The following is an 18,093-nucleotide window of genomic DNA, read 5'->3' as shown; positions in this document are numbered from 1 at the left end:
ATGGTGGCCTGCGGCGCGTCCTGGATTCAGGTTTGATCCGACGACCCCAGTGCTCCCCGGATCTAGACCAGCGCTACGCCTGCAGATCAATCCCCGCTTGATGCCCACGACATCGGCCGCTACCTCCTGCCCGCCATGGTTGGAGGCTGAGCTTCTGGCATCGGCGATCGAGCGGCGGTGGTGTGTTGCCAGATCCCAGTGGTGCTCTGGGTAGGTGAAGTGGCGGCCGGCGGCGCAGCCTGAATTCAGGTGAGCACCGGGTGGTGGTCTGGGTAGGTGAAGTTGGAGCGGCGTTGCTCGTCGTTGACCTGCCTCGCCTCCTCTCCATTGCTCGGCGGCAGTACGTAGCGTCCACGTTGTGTCGTGAGACGTTGACTAGTGGCCCCCTTCTTCTAGTTTAACGGCTAGGTCAACAACGTCATGTTGTGTTTGCCAGGTCAGCACTTACTGTGGGCCCCATCGGTCAGAAACCGTGTCACTATGTGCTTACTGACTAATCAACGTTTTCTGAAAACTGTCACCACAATGGTGTGGTTTTTTGCAAAAAAAATAAAAATCGAATGGTGGTGGTTTTCTGAATTAGGGTCCTTAATTGTGGTGGTTTTTTGAATTTTACTCGGGATTGTAGCACTTCTCATACTTGATTAATACATTCATCCCCTTTACCCCGCAAGAAAAGAGAGCAAAATTAACATATTTCTTTCCCTACGAAAAGAACTCAACAACTCTATTATTGTGATAATCAAACGAAGTATATAATACATTTATTCTAGTGTTTTTGCATTTGTATTTCAAAAACAAATTGGCATTCAATCGTCCGGCGGCATGACAACGGTAATACATTGCCCCTGTGATGCGACTCTGGGTGTCATGCGTTGCGGCTGCAGCACACACTTTTTTAAATAGTTATTTGTTTCATTCTTCTCCATTTTTTGTTTTTCACGTTTCTGTACTCCGAAAGAAATACTCCCGAATGGCTATGTTTCGTCCGTATATAGTTCCTCCGTTCAGAAATACTCCGTCCGTCCGGAAATACTTGTCATCAAAATGAATAAAAGGAGATGTATCTAGATGTATTTTAGTTCTAGATACATCCCTTTTTGTCCATTTTGATGACAAGTATTTTCGGATGGAGGGAGTAGTTGTCACTCGAACAGACATATCTAGAATACATCTATTGAGCTCGTCCGATACTAGTTGTCGCTTAAACGGATGTACATGTCTAAATACATTCGTTTGAGCGACAACTATGTGTCTAGACCCGGATACGGTGAGTATAGAAGTGTTTCCAGGCTTGGTGAATGCGTGATGCATTATCAGGAAGCTAGTAACGACCTATGATTCTACCACTATGAATGACAGTTTTCACGGTAATAATGACATTCCATCTGAACCCCTAAACGTACGTTGGCTGCCAGATACCATGCACAGGTCTCTTATTCTACCGAGCATATAAATATCAGTTCGCACGCCCTAGAGTGCTCACCTTGTTGGTTACTGTAGCTCAACAACCTGACACGTACGAGTAGCTAGCACTGTGACTGTGTGAGAGGCTGGTGACCGATCGATCCATCGATGGAGGCCAGACGACAGTGTCACCGCGTGTCGCCCCTGCTGCTGGTGCTGCTGGCGGTGGTGATCACGGCCGGGCGCTGCGGCGCGCAGGTGCCGGTCCCGGCGAGGACGGACGGGTTCGTGTACGGTGGGCAGGCGTGGGCGCCGGCGTGGGGCGAGGCGGTGGTCGTCGAGGCCTTCTTCGACCCGCTCTGTCCCGACAGCCGCGACGCCTGGCCGCCGCTGCGGAGGGCCGCCGACCACTTCGGCGCCCGCCGCGTCGCCGTCGTCGTCCACCTCTTCCCGCTCCCGTGAGTCACTCACCCAGTCAACCATCGAAACCATTCTCTCTTTCTTGCATGGGATAGGAATCGTCGTCTCGGTAGTACCTCAGTCAGATTGTTCTGTTTCGGCTCCTAGCAAATTCACCTGTGGCCTGCGGTGATTGCTCGTGAATTCAACGAGTAAGATCCAACCAAAATCCACCCCAAAAAACTGGTAGTACATGTCTCAGTTGTGAGTTGTGACTTGTGACTCGCATGTTTACGTGTACTTTCACGACAAAAGTTCACTGGACACAGATAGCTTGCCTGCCTGCCTGATCCTTGGAAGTTGTCACTGCAGAGTGCTGAGTGCTAGAGGATCACAGGCCAAGTCTAGCTAGCCAACACGTTTCGAGAGGAGCGTGGACTGAAAACATGGAGCCTTTTCCAATGTCTTTTTAGGGAAATTTCCCAATGTTTTCTATTTGTTGTGTACCTCGCTACCGTCCATTGAACTGCACCTCACAGTTTTCGAAACAAAAAAACCGCACCGCACATAACTGAAGTCCATTCTATTTTTAACTTGCCTTTCTAAAATAGTACTTCCTCCGTCCGAAAATACTTGTCATTGAAATGGACGTATCTGGATGTATTTTAGTTTAATATACATCTATTTTAACGACAAGTAATTCTGAACGGAGGGAGTAGTTCTCAATGGTAATTAAAGGCAAGATTATTCTTTACCATGGACAGGGCACACCAAGTTTTTTTTTTCCTATGGTAATTAAAGGCAAGATTATCCTGGCATTAAATCTGTTGCATATCATCTACTACTTTCTAACCAGAGTGCTCGAGCTTTATAGCTAGAGAAAACAAAAACACCACTATAATAGCTGCCACATACTATTTATTTTTCTTCCATGCAAGTGTGCATATCTTTCGGGTATTCGTGGAAGAAAATAAGAGCTGCTTTCGGCTCGTGTGAATTCAATCAGCCTCCCACCCAGAAAAGAAAAGGAAAAAAGGAAAAAGAAAGAGATGCCTCAGTTATTAGGCAAATACAATGATAAGACATACGAGTCCGGTGCAAGTCATGACAATATCATTCACAACTCTAATTAATGTTAGATCCATGTATACGATTCTACGATGCCATAATTTTCACACTTGAGATCCTCGGCTTGAGGGACGAAAGGAGCATTAAATGACATCAAATTTAAATTCAAATTCAAATCATAACTGTTTTTGTCTTCTTATATTTTTTTTATTTCTTGTGCAATCTAATTTGGGCACGAAACTTGATGGCATGGCCGATGCATCGATCTCTACCAATGGTTTCAACTATTTTGGAGAACTTTAATTTCTTGAAATTTTGGTTGTGATTTTCCGTGCATATGTAGATACGTAGCATTAAAATAGCGTGAGAAGAGGGATATTCGAATACATTCTCTGAAATTTGTATTGCACACTTTGCAACCAATAAAATAAACTAAGTTTCTTCCACTCAGCCAAAAAAAAACTAAATTGTTAAAGGTATTATTTTTTACAATATGCTTTAGGTAGTTTTTTTAGTTGGATATGCCTTAGGTATGGTAGTTATTACTACCTCTGTCCTGATTTATTATCATCAGTTTTTCATTCGATACACCGAATGCTTTTGGCTTACAAAAATCATAATGGAGCAACAAGCACAACGACTCGATAAATATTTTACTGATTTCATGGTGCGATTTTCTCTGTGAAATGTGCAGTTACCACAGCAGCTCCTTCATTGCTTGCCGGTCGATCCACGCGGTGCACAAGCTAAATGCGTCAGCTGCGTATCCCCTGCTCGAAAAGTTCTTCAAATACCAGGTTAATTATCGCTTGCCTGCCTGTTTCTTTATATAATTTACTAAAAGAGAAGAAGCAAAAGGTGTGTAAGAAAAGGAGAAAAAACATATTCAGGCATAACTTGAGATGTTTTGTGCTGCCTCTTGTGTGAACACCACAACTAATATAAGCACAAAGGCGTTGTTGCTTTTTCTTTAGATGGAGATGACTAGGCATTGCTTTGGAAGCACCACTAGGTGCAGTGCAATGTAGCTTTTTGAGGCAAAGAGAGGGAACCGAGAAGCACCCTGCTCACATCCCATTGGATGAAACCGCCATGCACTTACTTTTGTCCATGCCAAGTCATATATACAGGCAAAAGCTTATATCCAAAGCTAGCTTTTTCAGTATGGATTAGCCGGTGCATACATCAAGCATGCATAAGCATAATATGAGACTTTGTTTCTCTTTTTTGAGGGGGAAGTACCCCTGAGATTGGTCACAACATATAACACACACAATAAGATCACAAGGAATTAACGGATGGTAACATTTTAGGAGGGTTATTACAACACGCCGACATACACCAAAACAAGAGCGGCGGTGGTCGCCAAAATAGCAAACAACCTTGTCGCCCCCGTCATCGGCGAAGCCAATTTGGCTGCATACAGAGCGGGCTTCAACGACTCGCGGTCGGATCAGGCCGCAAGGATTTCCTTCAAGGTTTGTTGAACTTGTCCCGCATTGTATGCCGTATTTTATAATTTGTATTTTTTCTAGACACGATATTCACCTTATGTTTTCTCTATTTTGTAGTTTGGTTGTGCACGAGGTGTCACCGGGACACCCTACTACTTTGTTAATGGCATACCACTCGTCGACCTTGATTTTCCTCTGGACTATGACAAGTGGGTATCCACACTTGATCCGCTGGTTGGCAAGATGTAGGCAGCTTTCATGCTGCAAATAAATAACTGGAAATTGTAGAAAATATTAGCGAAATAAGTGGTGGACATAAATAGGTTGATTTTTTCATGATGTACATGGAAATATGTGTTGATTATCACAATAATGTTTGTAAATGAGGCATGTAGTTCTCTCGAGGGCAACCAAAGAGTCCACCCCCCCCCCCCTCGTGCACACAAAAATCAATTCACAATTGATATATAATAGTCTCGTTCATGAAGTAATGCAACGTTTGACACAAATGTTGCGGAAGATGTTTTCGCAAGCCAAAAGGTCATTCACATCGGAACCAATATCACATATTGGTTACTGAAAGATTGATTCATTACACATCTATTACTTCCACAGCATTAATCTAATTCCCTTCACGCTAGGTGCGATGTCTCTGTTGTTGCCATACCTCACACCAACAACATACACATGTATTCCCTAAAAAACATACACATGCACTCTTAGGGCGTGTTCGACAACACTCTGGCAGCCAACTTCTCCAGCTCCACGATTGGAGATGAGCCGAACGCTCTAACTCCACGGAGTTTGGAATTGAGAAGCCAGCTGCCGCGTAGTGTAAAAACAGAGGAGTTGAGAAGCTGGCCTTTTTCCAGCTCTGAAAATTGAAGAAGCAGGAGTTGAGACATATTACAACCAGATGCCACCGCTAAGTGAGTCTGTAGCGTACCGGTTCGCTCGTTCTGTTTCTCTCCCGATATTTTTCTCTCCTTCCCGACCAGATGGACGGGGAGATGATGCTGGGAGCAGACGGGCCGAACGATTCCCTAGACCGATTGGGCCACATGCGCTTAAATGGGCCGGAGGCATGGTACAACGACCAAATCGAGAAGCCGCCATGCCAAACGATTTTCCAGTCACCACATGAAGTGAGAAGCCACACGAGAAGCCAGATTTGAGAAGTTTTAGAGAAGTTGGGAGGTTTCAGAACACACTCTTATTTGTGGATAGGGCCTAGTTGTCGAACTAAGTCAGACTCTTTCTTTTTATATGCAATGGCATTTAACATAAACTATTTATGCAAAATCCATTTAAAACACATCTAAATAATGATTTTATTGATGACTCTAGATAACATACAATTTTGACTTAGGTAATAGATAAAACAAAACACGTGGACGATTAAAATACAGAAATGGTGTGGCAGGCCCATTTGAATCATGTAACATTAGCGAATCACAGAAATTTGCATGAAAATAAATAAATAAAAAAATTGTAAAAAGAGCTTTGAGTGGATGGAGCCTTTTCACCAAAATATAGGGCAAAGCAGTCCTTTAGAAGTTTTCCTAACTCGTAACGATTTCAATCCTGCGAATCAAATGGCCGTGCATGACAAATTCCTACGGATTCAAATCCTCCAATAATTCCGTGAAGTTCTTTTGGATCAAAGGAGGCTACGGGCGGCTGCGGCTGTGCTCATCAATCGATCGATCCATATGCGCGATTCTTTACTCTTTCAGACCCAACCGGTGGTTGCATGGTTAGGAGGGTGGCGTTGCCCCCAGCTCACCGGGGATCAAACCTCATGTTTAACGCTTTGGAACGATAAGACACTTGTAACTACTCCTAGATCACTGGCGTTTTGCGACGAAGATGGACGGTGAGAGGGGAGGAGGGAGGGAGGAGAAAGGTGGAAAGGGGGATGCCATTAGGCGGAAGAGAGAACTCCTTTTCATTTTACAGCCCAGCCCACGAGTAACAAGAAAATAAAGCAAAGCGAACAACAATTATTGCCCTCCCTACTCTAGAACCCGCTAAAAATAATCCATCCCAGCGCAAAGCAAAGCGACTCGACGCCGCACCCACTGACACTCCGACACACAGGCAGCACATCCGGCAGGCCGGAGCCCCGTCGCCGGCCAGCCGCCGCCGCACACGACCGTCAGCTCAGCTCCACGCCTTGCCGGACCGGAGGCACATGCGGCGGCCGCGTCCCCGATGTTGACCGCGCCCCAGCTCCTGCTCCCGGCCCTCCTCCTCGTCGCCGGCGTCGGCGTCGCGGGCGGGGCGCCGTCGCTGGAGTTCCACCACCGGTTCTCCGCGCGCGTGCGGCGCTGGGCCGACTCCCGCGGCCACGAGCTCCCCGGCGGCTGGCCGGCGCCCGGCGGCGCCGCCTACGTCGCCGCGCTCGCCGGCCACGACCGCCACCGCGCGCTGTCGGCCTCCGCCGCCGGAGGAGGGGGCCGCCCGCCGCTCACCTTCTCCGAGGGCAACGCCACGCTGAAGGTCAGCAACCTCGGATTGTAAGCCCCCTCCAGCCACCACCTACCCCTCCGGAGATTCTGTGTGCTTCGGAATTCAGATGCTCAGTACTGTTTTCGATTTCTGGCTGTAGCCTGCACTACGCGCTGGTGACGGTGGGCACGCCGGGGCACACGTTCATGGTGGCGCTCGACACCGGCAGCGACCTCTTCTGGCTCCCCTGCCAGTGCGACGGCTGCACGCCGCCGCCCTCTTCGGCCGCGTCCGCACCGGTAACACCTCCATCCCCCGCTCAGAGTCCCGCTCGCTGGCTGGCTTTTGATGCCCAAACGGGCGTCGCTGCAGAGCCGAGTTCATACGCCACATGTTTGTTTATATCGTATTCTGTTCCTATTAAAAATTTGCTCCGTCGTATGTCCTAATATGGCGGCGAAATCAATGGAAAGTGTGAATTCAGAAGCTCAATGTAGGCCTGTTTGAGTCAGGGGCCTGCCTGTGGTATCATCATCTCACACTTCATATGTGTGACTATGAGGCAATATTTTGCATACAACACCGTCCGATCTGGCACCTCAGCAGTTACTGTCAAGTGGCATGAATTTCACTGCAATGTTGTTTAACCCAAGTATAATTGATTTCTCAAATTTCAGCCTCTCCTACCTGCTGTGCTGCCATTGTGGACAATTATGGTTGTCACAGTCTATGCATCCGAAAGATAATGTGTTACTCCCTCCGTTCCAAAATAGATGAAATTTCCAAAATAGATGTAATACAAGTTGAGTCATCTATTTTGGAACGGAGGGAGTAGATGTGTATCGTTAATGTGTATTTCCGCACTACTTATCTAAACTCTTGAATAGTAATAAAATTGCTTACGTGATCATTTCTCATGTAGCACTGATCGGCCGTGATAAGTTAGGGGGTGGATTTTCAGTGTTCTTTGACTGCTCGTAGTTAATTACAGGACTGTTCTTTTCTATTGTGTCATTATTCTAGGTGCAGTTAACCATGGAGAATAAGAAAGGTCTGAATTGTAGATCTAGTTTCAAGTTCTACACACATTTCATTTGCGTTTGCACCTTGTTTTATGTTGCTTTGATCATAGGCTGGCTCAAACCACATAAATCTGAATTGTTTTAATTTACTGAAAGAAAAAAAAATTCTCTAGTCTTTTTAATTTTATTGACTTATATCCTTGTTTTACCGGATTGTTGAAAGAATCACCTGACCAGATTGTTATGCATACATCTACATGAGTAGCACCTGAGTGTACCTTTTTGGGTTTTCTCTTCTTGTTTGCACAGCCACTGTTCGACAGTTAATATTCAGGTCTAATGGTAGTCTGTTTTACGGTGTTTGCTATCCTTAGCACTACATATATTTGGTGTAGGGGCCATTAGGGACAACCCTGTTGTTCCCAAAATTATTCTTCATATCTTGATCTCTGTTCATTGTAAGAACGTTTTTCTTTCCTTTCCCCCCTCTCAGTAGTATCATTTGTGATGTGGTAACTCACGTATTATCTAGCCTTTTCTTGTTACCTTGTTGTATGCCTGCATTTTTCTCTTTTTAGAGTTACATTTTTTTTCTACTTATAGTTCGTTAATTTTCTGAGATTTCAGGCTTCGTTTTACATCCCTTCGTTGTCATCAACAAGCCAATCAGTTCCTTGCAACAGTGACTTTTGTGGTCTTAGAAAAGAATGCTCTACAACATCAAGTTGTCCATACAAGATGGTGTATGTCTCCGCAGACACATCATCTTCTGGATTTCTTGTCGAGGATGTGCTTTACCTATCAACAGAGGACACTCACCCTCAATTTCTCAAGGCACAAATAATGTTTGGGTAATATTTATTCTGTATGTGGCGAGATGAAAATATTATTTTCAGCATTTTGATAAACATTGATCTGTTCAATTTTTTTCAGTTGTGGAGAGGTTCAGACAGGCTCATTTCTGGATGCTGCTGCTCCAAACGGTCTTTTCGGACTTGGGGTAGACATGATATCAGTTCCTAGCATTCTAGCTCAGAAAGGTCTGACATCAAATTCCTTCTCAATGTGTTTTGGCCGTGATGGTATTGGGAGGATCAGTTTTGGAGACCAAGGCAGCTCTGACCAAGAAGAGACACCACTTGACATCAATCAGAAACAGTGAGCAAAATTTGCCATTTACCTTGCCAAGTCCATTGCTGTCTGCCTCCTGCTAATTTGGCCTGCCTGGGATAATTTCTTGTTTTCCAGCCCCACATATGCTATCACCATCACTGGGATTGTTGTCGGAAATAACCTAATGGATTTGGAAGTTAGTACAATTTTCGACACAGGGACGTCCTTCACATACTTGGCAGACCCAGCATATACATATATAACAGATGGTGTAAGTAATTAAATTTTCTGTCTTGGTTTGGTCTTGCTTCAATAGGGGAATGTTCATGCCGTAATTTCTCGTTTTCAGTTCCATAGCCAAGTTCAAGCAAATCGCCATGCCGCTGACTCAAGAATTCCCTTCGAATATTGCTATGATCTGAGGTTACTACTTTATGCCACAAATAAGGTTATTGTAAGAACCATTAGTTGTATGTTTTGTTAATCCATGACTAAAATGAGCAAGGTTAACTTGTGCAGCTCTAGTGAGGCAAGGATTCAAACTCCTAGTATAAGTCTTAGAACAGTAGGTGGAAGCCTGTTCCCTGCTATTGATCCAGGGCAGGTTATCTCCATTCAGGTATTGCAGGCCTCAGATTCTGCAGTCTTCTTAAGTTAGGATGATGATTATATAACCACCCTGCTGGCTTTGATATTTGCAGCAACATGAGTATGTTTATTGCTTGGCGATTGTCAAGAGCACGAAGCTAAATATAATTGGACGTAAGTTTACTGCAGAACCATTACTTTGGAATTCTTCTGTTGCACCATCATTGACACTTCTAAGCATTTTTACAATGTCATTTTTGCTCTTCATTCTTTGTATGCCAAGACCATTGACAAGAACAGGACATGTAATTTTCTCTTGCTCCCGATTAAGAATTGTGTTGTCTCCTTTTGTATCTTTTGGAGTAATTTCATCGCCATAAGCCACAACAAATCAACCTGGTGTTGCTGAAAACCAAAATCATCATGGTTTTCAACCGTAATGAATTATATTTTCACTTAAAGAAGGTAACAGAAGAGGCAATATACATAGGCATTTCAGATTCTTTTTGTTTGCTGTGATTGCCAATATCACAATTGCAAATCTGTCCAGTGGGCATACAGTTGCTTGTCTTAAATCATCTAAATGTAGCATGTATTAGGAAGCGATGTCCTAAGTTGAGATAACATCGTGTATGAACTTGGGATATAGCCTATCTGAATTATATTTATACAATATTTTTTTCTTTGGCTGCTTGTCCGAGATGGTACAATATTTGTTTGTTTTCTTGTATAAGCGCTTTTTCATATGAACTGAACCAAATAATAGTAGTAAAGAAATATGCAGCTACTAGTCTTCCTGAGACTGGGTAGTTAGTAACTAGGGGTTGTGTAGTCTCATACCTATGAGCCTATGAGGCCCAAATATGTCCTTACAGAACTTACCACCTGATTTAGCATTGTGTTGATTTACAGACGTGTTCCTTTTTTCTTTGTTTCTAGCTGTATTTCTTTATGCACATCACATTCAACAGTAAAATCAATTAAGAAATGGACTCTGCATTGTTTGTGGTGTAGAGAATTTCATGACCGGTGTCCGCGTCGTGTTCGACCGAGAAAGGAAGATACTTGGCTGGAAGAAATTCAACTGTAAGTAAACTACCATGAATGTTTTGTTTCTTCATAGAAAGTCATTTGCTTATGCTCATTTGTGCGGATATGCAGGTTATGACACCGATAGCTTAAACCCTCTCTCCATCAACTCACGGAACTCGTCGCGTTCATCACCTGAGAATTACTCTCCTCAGGAAACGAAGAACCCAGCAGGTGCTAGCCAGTTGAGGCACGTTAGCAGCTCCCCTCCTGTGGTGTGGTGGCACAATAATAGCTTATTTTTGATGATGTTTGTGCTCCTCCATTTGCTCATCTTGTAATTGGTGCTGGAGTGAAATGGTTGTAAATTAGTATATATAGACACATTAGAGACTAACTAGGTTGTAGTTTTAGTACAGCATAGACAGCAAGCACCACTTCAAATCGTCTATTCTGTCCAGATCATCAAGAAAATGTAATCGTGATGCCGATTTTTTATGGCTAAGAACAGTAGCTTCCCTCGCTCAAGATCACACCTCGGTTTACTTGTTTTTTTTATACTAAATAAACAGAAGCTGTGAGATCATTTCGTCAGAATCATCCCAGGTTCAGGCTTCAGAGTGGAACAGCCTGAATAGAGAATGCAGTAATAATTAAGTCCCGGAGATCATCTCGTCAGAACCATCCCAGGATTGCACTGTGATTAAAAAGAGTCAGAGCTTATGGAGAGAGCATCGGACATGCTAATAATCTGTGCAGTTACAACACAGTTTCTACTATCTGAGGCGCTGAAGCCTCTGAATCTGGATCTGGATAAAAAAAGAGTCCCGGAGAGAGTGCTCAAACTGAAGCACGCAACCGCAAAACAACTGTAAAAGCCGAACCATGCCGAAGAAATTCCACCATTGGAACACACCACCCAGCAGCTCATTCTCCCCCCCGGTCCCGGGCATCCGTCTACTCGTCAGGTGACACCAGCACGCCGAGCTTGCTGCCGGGCGTGGCCGGGACCCCGTCGAACTCGCCCTCGCCGTCGAGCTTGCCCAGCGGCGACGAGAAGTCGAGCCGCATCCCCTGCATGACGGCCTCCTCGTAGGAGGCGGTGAGGAGGTGGTCCTCCAGCTCTTCTTCTTCCTCCTCCTGGGCGGTGAGCTGGTGGTACTCCACCAGCTGCACCAGGCTCTGGTTCTCCCGCGCCAGGTTCGCGTTCTCCTGCGCCAGCCGCGACTTCTCCGCCAGCAGCGCCTCCAGCTGCAGCCGAACCTGCCGCCCGCCGTATCACACAAGATCAAGATTGATCATCAGCTAGCCAGGCAAGACCGGTGACAATTTCTGTCGATTTTGGTTCTCGAGGTTGGTGATTTAATTACCAGGTCGTCTTCCTCGGGGGCGGCGCCGGCGCCGCCGTCGTCGTAGCCGTCCCGCAGCCGCCTGTTCTCCTCCTCCAGCAGCCCGCACCGCTCCTGCATGAACCGCAGCTCCGACTTGATGGTCGTCAGCTCCCGCGCCAGGTTCGCCGCCCTGCCCGCCATCGACACCGCCAGCTGCACCATTTTCGTCGGTCGGAATCAGCGACGAAATCATCAGCGGAAATCGCGTGGGATAAAACGAGATTCTTTCTGCTCGCGGCCGGCCACTCACACTGCGCGCCCGCTTCAGGTTGGTGCTCTGCGCGACCTCGGCGGAGGCCAGGACGACGTCGCCGCTGGGCTCCTCACGCGGCTTCGCGTCCGCGGCCGCGGCCGCGTTGCCCAGAGCTTCGCCGGCGACTTCTTTCTGGGCGACCAGCGCCGCGAACTCCGTCGAGGCGCGGCAGTGGCGCTTCGCGTCGGGCTCCTCCTCTCCCCTCTCGCGCTCCCTCGCCTGGGACGAGCACATGGCCAGAGCGTTCACGCCCTGGAAAAAAACCGGAGCACGCACAGATCCAGCGTCAGATGGTCGCCATTAGAGCGTCGGATCGGAACGGGGGGAGAAGAAATCGCAACAGTGACTGGAATCGTGGTTACCTTCTGGGCGGCGGTGAGGGTGTCGGAGAGCTGCGCGAGGGACGCGGCGACGGAGTCGAGGCCGCGGACCAGCATCAGCGAGTCCTCCCGGAGCCGCTTCGGCCGCCCGGACGCCACCGCGCACTGCGCCGAGCAGATCAGATCAGAGCAGAGCAAGCACGCGTCAGGATCCGTCCAGCTCCGGGCAAACAAAAAGAGGGATTTCAGCCAGGATCGAGATCGTGGCTGCGGCGGCGAGAGAGCAGTAGTACCGTGGATGCGGCGGAGGCGACGAGGCGGCGGTCCTCGAGGATGGTGTCGACGCGGGTGCGCAGGCCGTCCCAGAAGCGGTCGTCGGAGGCGGGGCTGACGGCGAGGGACGACGCCGCGGAGGAGTCCATCGGAGGCGGGATCAGGGGACGGGCGGGGGATGGATGCGGGCGGCGATGGGGGAGAGAAGGAAGGACGGAAGCAGAGTGTTGGTTGGGCAACGGCTAGTTCTGCTCTGCTCTGCGGTTGGATGCGCGGATGGGAGGTGGGAAACCGGTTTAAATCGGGAGCGGGCGGGCAACGGTCGAATTAAGGTGGAGGCCGGTGCAGTGCAATCCAGTGCAGGGCCCATGGCGTAGGTGAGTTCGAACATATCCAGGCTACCGCATCGTGCCAGACTTTGTTCAAACTTGCTTCAAACCAGCCAAGTTTGACGGAGTTTTGGTCGTGTCCTATTTATGTTTCTCTGGATTCGGAGAGGCGAAACGGGCAGTAATTGACGGTCGTCGCGTTTTTTGTCGGATTATGTCGGGATGCGGGCGTGGTATCGCAAACGGCGCACACCTCGACGCGTTTGAGAGGAATGTATCGCCAATGTAAGAACCGCACGATTAAAGATCCAAATCATACAACCCGATGCTATAATGGCATCTTACAATATACTAATTAATAATGCGTAAACAAATATGTGTTCAACAAAAAAGTATGCTGGTCTGTGCAAAACGCAAACCGATATGTACATAAAACATGTTGTAACGTAATAATGCGTTATATATGCACTGAGCAAGTATCAATGTTTATACACTTCAAGCACGCACGAGACACTAGAATCGGAGTAAAACAAGGTAATGAAATAGCAATATGTATCTTGGTAAGGTAACTCGTAGACAAGGATAGCATCTCCTATTGCAAGTCATAAACATCCACACATTGAAATAAATGGGATAGCCCCATTTGAAAGATAGGGAAATCCCGCTATAAAGGGATTATATTATATTAGCAGTACCATATCGTAACAGCCGTACTCGGAGTCGTAGTAAATTGTATTTGGATGTCAAAATATGTCACCATATCCTTCTGGGACTCACAATGGGTGGAGGACCCGATGGCCGAAGCTCCTACGCCATCAGGGGCGGAGACAGGCCTATGGCAAGTAGGGCTATAGCCCTAGGCCTAGTAACAATGGCCCTTGTAATTTCTTGTCAGAAAGTAGAAAAAAAATCAAATTGCACCATTCAAGCTATTTAGCCCTAGGTGTAATCCGATGCTAGTTCCGCCTCTGTACGCCATTGCACCAAGCGCCGCACCGTGCCGTGCCGCCGCCTCTCTCTACAGGAGGCCATCACAAGGGATTGATGGATGCACCTTCTGAAACCCAATCCATCAACTCTGGTGCTGAGGCAGTTATGTTGCTTGTCAGAGATGGCCATGGGCATAAACTTCAACAGCGAGGCGATGGACCCGGTGACTTTGTGTTGGACGGCGGATGGCAGTTACACCGCCAAATAGGAATACCTATGCCAATTAGAAGGCGCATTGCGTCCGGACGACAAGGCACACATCTGGTCTGCCGATGCGGCGTCGCAAGCCAAGGCGTTCCTCTCGCTAGCTGTTCGTGGACGATGTCTCATGGCAGACAACTTGGCTATCCGAGGCATACCGCACATCCCGACCTATCTGCTCTGCTTCACCGCGCTGGAGACGACCAACCATCTGCTCGTAGAGTGCATTTACACCAAGCAGTTGTGGATGGCTAAACAGTTTGAACAACGAGACACGTAGATCTGATGACCAGAAACACCCAGATCAACAAAATGAACGGCTAGAAACGTTAAACGCGTGAGAGGCAAGGATTAGGTGCAGTTTTCCTGTCCTAAATGCATTATTCTAATTGCCTCAATAAAGGACATCTTAATTGTCATTATTTTCTAGTGGACCCCGATGACTGGGTGGGGTGGGGGGTGGGGTGGGGTGTAGGACAATATATGTGTAGCAACTTCTTAAGAATAAGAACATTCAGCTCTATATGAAACGTGCATAGTAAGAGAACATGAACTGGGATTGTATGCTCATTTAGATGCACCGTGTTATGAATGATATCATACATGCAACGTTCTAATATCCATTTGCAGGCCTACAATTTTAGTTCCCTTTTATTGCTTGTTACTTGGAAAACTACCAGGTAATTGATGCTCTCATTTACGATTCTTGCAACCTCCAAAAACTTAAACTACTCAATTGTCATCGCCACTAATGAGTTTTACCTATCAAATTTTACATGTGTGGTTTGGAGTGATGGCTCAACTGCTTTATAAAAATTCTCTCACTCCCATCGTGTCAAATACAAATTAGGGTACAATACTTCCCAATGAGGACGGTGTCGTGGTGATGATTTCGAAAATAAGAGAGAGGGGTACGGATGAAGCTGAATCTAGCTAGGAGCAAGTGTGACACATGAGGTTTTATGAGTTTAGGCCCCTCTCGTAAGAGGTAATGACCATACGTCTCGAGCGCTGGGAGCTTTTCTTTCTCTATGTCTGATGATGATTACAAAGGATGCGGATCCCCTGTTTCAGAGGTAGGGCTTATATAGAGTGTGCCATGTCCCCCGACCTTTGCCATTACAAGGGTTTAAAGTGTCTCATTATTAAATCCACTACAAGAGGTAGCTGATGCAATAAAGTTAGTAACGCTAGTTCTATTAAAGTCTACGATGCCCCAGGTGCCTGATGTCTACTACACAACCTTTTTCTTGTAGACGTTGTTGGGCCTCCAAGTGCAGAGGTTTGTAGGACAGTAGCAAATTTCCCTCAAGTGGATGACCTAAGGTTTATCAATCCGTGGGAGGCGTAGGATGAAGTGGTCTCTCTCAAACAACCCTGCAACCAAATAGCAAAGAGTCTCTTGTGTCCCCAACACACCCAATACAGTGGTAAATTGTATAGGTGCACTAGTTCGGCGAAGAGATGGTGATACAAGTGCAATATGGATGGTAGATATAGGTATTTGTAATCTGAAATTACAAAAACAGCAAGGTAACTAATGATAAAAGTGAGCGTAAACGGTATTGCAATGGTAGGAAACAAGGCCTAAGGTTCATACTTTCACTAGTGCAAGTTCTCTCAACAATAATAACATAATTGAATCATATAACTATCCCTCAACATGCAACAAAGAGTCACTCCAAAGACACTAATAGCGGAGAACAAACGAAGAGATTATGGTAGGGTACGAAACCACCTCAAAGTTATCCTTTCTGTTCTATCTATTCAAGAGTCCGTAATAAAATAACATGAAGCTATTCTTTCCGTTCGATCTATCGTAGAGTTCATACTAGAATAACACCTTAAGACAGAAATCAACCAAAACCCTAATGTCACCTAGATACTCCATTGTCACCTCAAGTATCCGTGGGCATGATTACACGATATGCATCACACAATCTCAGATTCATCTATTCAACCAACACAAAGTACTTCAAAGAGTGCCCCAAATTTTCTACTGGAGAGTCAGGACGAAAACGTGTGCCAACCCCTATGCATAGGTTCATGGGCGGAACTGCAAGTTGATCACTAAAACATACATCAAGTGGATCACGTGATATCCCATTGTCACCACAGATAAGCACGACAAGACATACATTACAAGGGGGGAGAAACATCATAAGATCCAACTATAATAGCAAAGCTCGTGATACATCAAGATCATGCCATAGAGAGAACACGAGAGAGAGAGATCAAACACATAGCTACTGGTACATACCCTCAGCCCCGAGGGTGAACTACTCCCTCCTCGTCATGGAGAGCATCAGGATGATGAAGATGTCCACCGGTGAGGGATCCCCCCTTCGGTAGGGTGCCGGAACAGGGTCCCGGTTGGTTTTTGGTGGCTACAGAGGCTTGCGGTGGCAGAACTCCTGATCTATCTTCTGTTTCGATGTTTTTAGGGTATATGGGAATATATAGGCGAAAGAAGTCGGTCGGGGACGCTCGAGGGGCCCACGAGACAGGGGGGCACACCCAGTAGGGGGGGGGGGGCGCCTCCACCCTCGTGGCCTCCTTGAAGCTTCCCTGGCTTGCGCTCCAAGTTCCCTGGATTGCTTCTATTCCAAAAATAAGTTTCCCGAAGGTTTCATTCCGTTTGGACTCCGTTTGAAATAGGCAAGAAAACAACAATATGGGTTGGGCCTCCGATTAGTAGGTTAGTCCCAAAAGTAATATAAAAGTGTATAATAAAGCCCATAATCATCCAAAACAAATAATATAATAGCATGAATGCTTCATAAATTATAGATACGTTGGAGACGTATCAGCATCCCCAAGCTTAATTCCTGCTCGTCCTCGAGTAGGTAAATGATAAAAGAAAGAATTTATTAAGTGTGAATGCTAGCAGGTGCACAAGTTTGATCAATGATAATTTCAGTCACCTTTACTAGCATCATTATATGTCATACAATAGTCCATCTCATAAAACTTCTCACGATCAAGTAACAAGCTATTCACATGTTAAAGCATATACCATAAACTTTCTTGAAAACTAGCAAACTTCATTCTCAGTCATCAAACAATTTCAATTCATCTTATTTTCAGGAAGGGTCTATGTCAGAGCTTTGATTTAGCAAACTCCACATACTCAACTATCATATTGTCTTCTACAATTGGTAACACTCACGCAATACTTATGGTTATGAAGTTTTAATCGGACAGTGAGAAAGATAGGGGCTTATAGTATTGCGTCCCAACGTATTCACCTTTGGGTGATGTCAACAATAATAGTTCATGCTAACTTACATTCAATTGGATATATATACCAGGATCTTTCCAACACGAGGTGCTTGCCAAAGGATAAAATGAAAAAGGGAAAGGTGAAGATCACCTTGACTCTTGCATAGAGTAAAAGACATAAGGTAAAAGATAGGCCCTTCGCAGAGGGAAGCATAGGTTGTCATGCGCTTTTATGGTTGGATGCACAAAATCTTAGTGCAAAAGAACGTCACTTTATATTGCCACTTGTATATGGACCTTTATTATGCAGTTCGTCGCTTTTATTGCTTCCATAACAAGATCGTATAAAGCTTATTTTCTTAACACTAATAAGTCATACATATTTAGAGAGCAATTTTTATTGCATGCACCGATGACAACTTACTTGAAGGATCTTACTCAATCCATAGGTAGGTATGGTGGATTCTCATGGCAAAAACTGGGTTTAAGGATATTTGGAAGCACAAGTAGTATCTCTACTTGGTGCAAGGAATTTTAGCTAGCATGAGGGAGAAAGGCAAGCTCAACATGTTTGAATGATCCA

The 18,093-nt window shown here is 45.9% G+C and overlaps 3 protein-coding genes across 3 annotated transcripts; 2 read left to right on the top strand and 1 right to left on the bottom strand.

Annotated features, from left to right (window-relative positions):
• The first annotated feature begins 1,575 nt into the window (after positions 1-1,575).
• Positions 1,576-4,705, top strand: LOC123043406 (uncharacterized). Its single transcript, XM_044465828.1, has 4 exons — positions 1,576-1,865; positions 3,569-3,671; positions 4,188-4,352; positions 4,446-4,705. The coding sequence occupies exons 1-4, from the start codon at positions 1,576-1,578 to the stop codon at positions 4,575-4,577; spliced, it is 690 nt and encodes a 229-aa protein (XP_044321763.1). The 3' UTR covers positions 4,578-4,705.
• A 1,646-nt stretch (positions 4,706-6,351) lies between these two features.
• LOC123043403 (aspartyl protease family protein 1) lies at positions 6,352-11,059 on the top strand. The gene is made up of 10 exons (XM_044465824.1): positions 6,352-6,847; positions 6,940-7,078; positions 8,429-8,652; positions 8,735-8,959; positions 9,050-9,185; positions 9,264-9,337; positions 9,434-9,533; positions 9,616-9,676; positions 10,517-10,588; positions 10,664-11,059. Exons 1-10 carry the CDS (start codon positions 6,543-6,545, stop codon positions 10,870-10,872), a joined length of 1,545 nt encoding a protein of 514 aa, XP_044321759.1. The 5' UTR covers positions 6,352-6,542; the 3' UTR covers positions 10,873-11,059.
• Positions 11,060-11,258: 199 nt separating this feature from the next.
• Positions 11,259-13,050, bottom strand: LOC123043404 (uncharacterized). The gene is made up of 5 exons (XM_044465825.1): positions 12,789-13,050; positions 12,538-12,660; positions 12,173-12,427; positions 11,902-12,075; positions 11,259-11,794 (listed from the first exon to the last, which is right to left on the bottom strand). The coding sequence occupies exons 1-5, from the start codon at positions 12,915-12,917 to the stop codon at positions 11,489-11,491; spliced, it is 987 nt and encodes a 328-aa protein (XP_044321760.1). The 5' UTR covers positions 12,918-13,050; the 3' UTR covers positions 11,259-11,488.
• Positions 13,051-18,093: the final 5,043 nt, after the last annotated feature.

The sequence above is a fragment of the Triticum aestivum genome, chromosome 2B, assembly GCF_018294505.1.
Source record: "Triticum aestivum cultivar Chinese Spring chromosome 2B, IWGSC CS RefSeq v2.1, whole genome shotgun sequence".
Classification (NCBI taxonomy): domain Eukaryota; kingdom Viridiplantae; phylum Streptophyta; class Magnoliopsida; order Poales; family Poaceae; genus Triticum; species Triticum aestivum.
This window is presented reverse-complemented; position numbering and strand designations above follow the sequence as displayed.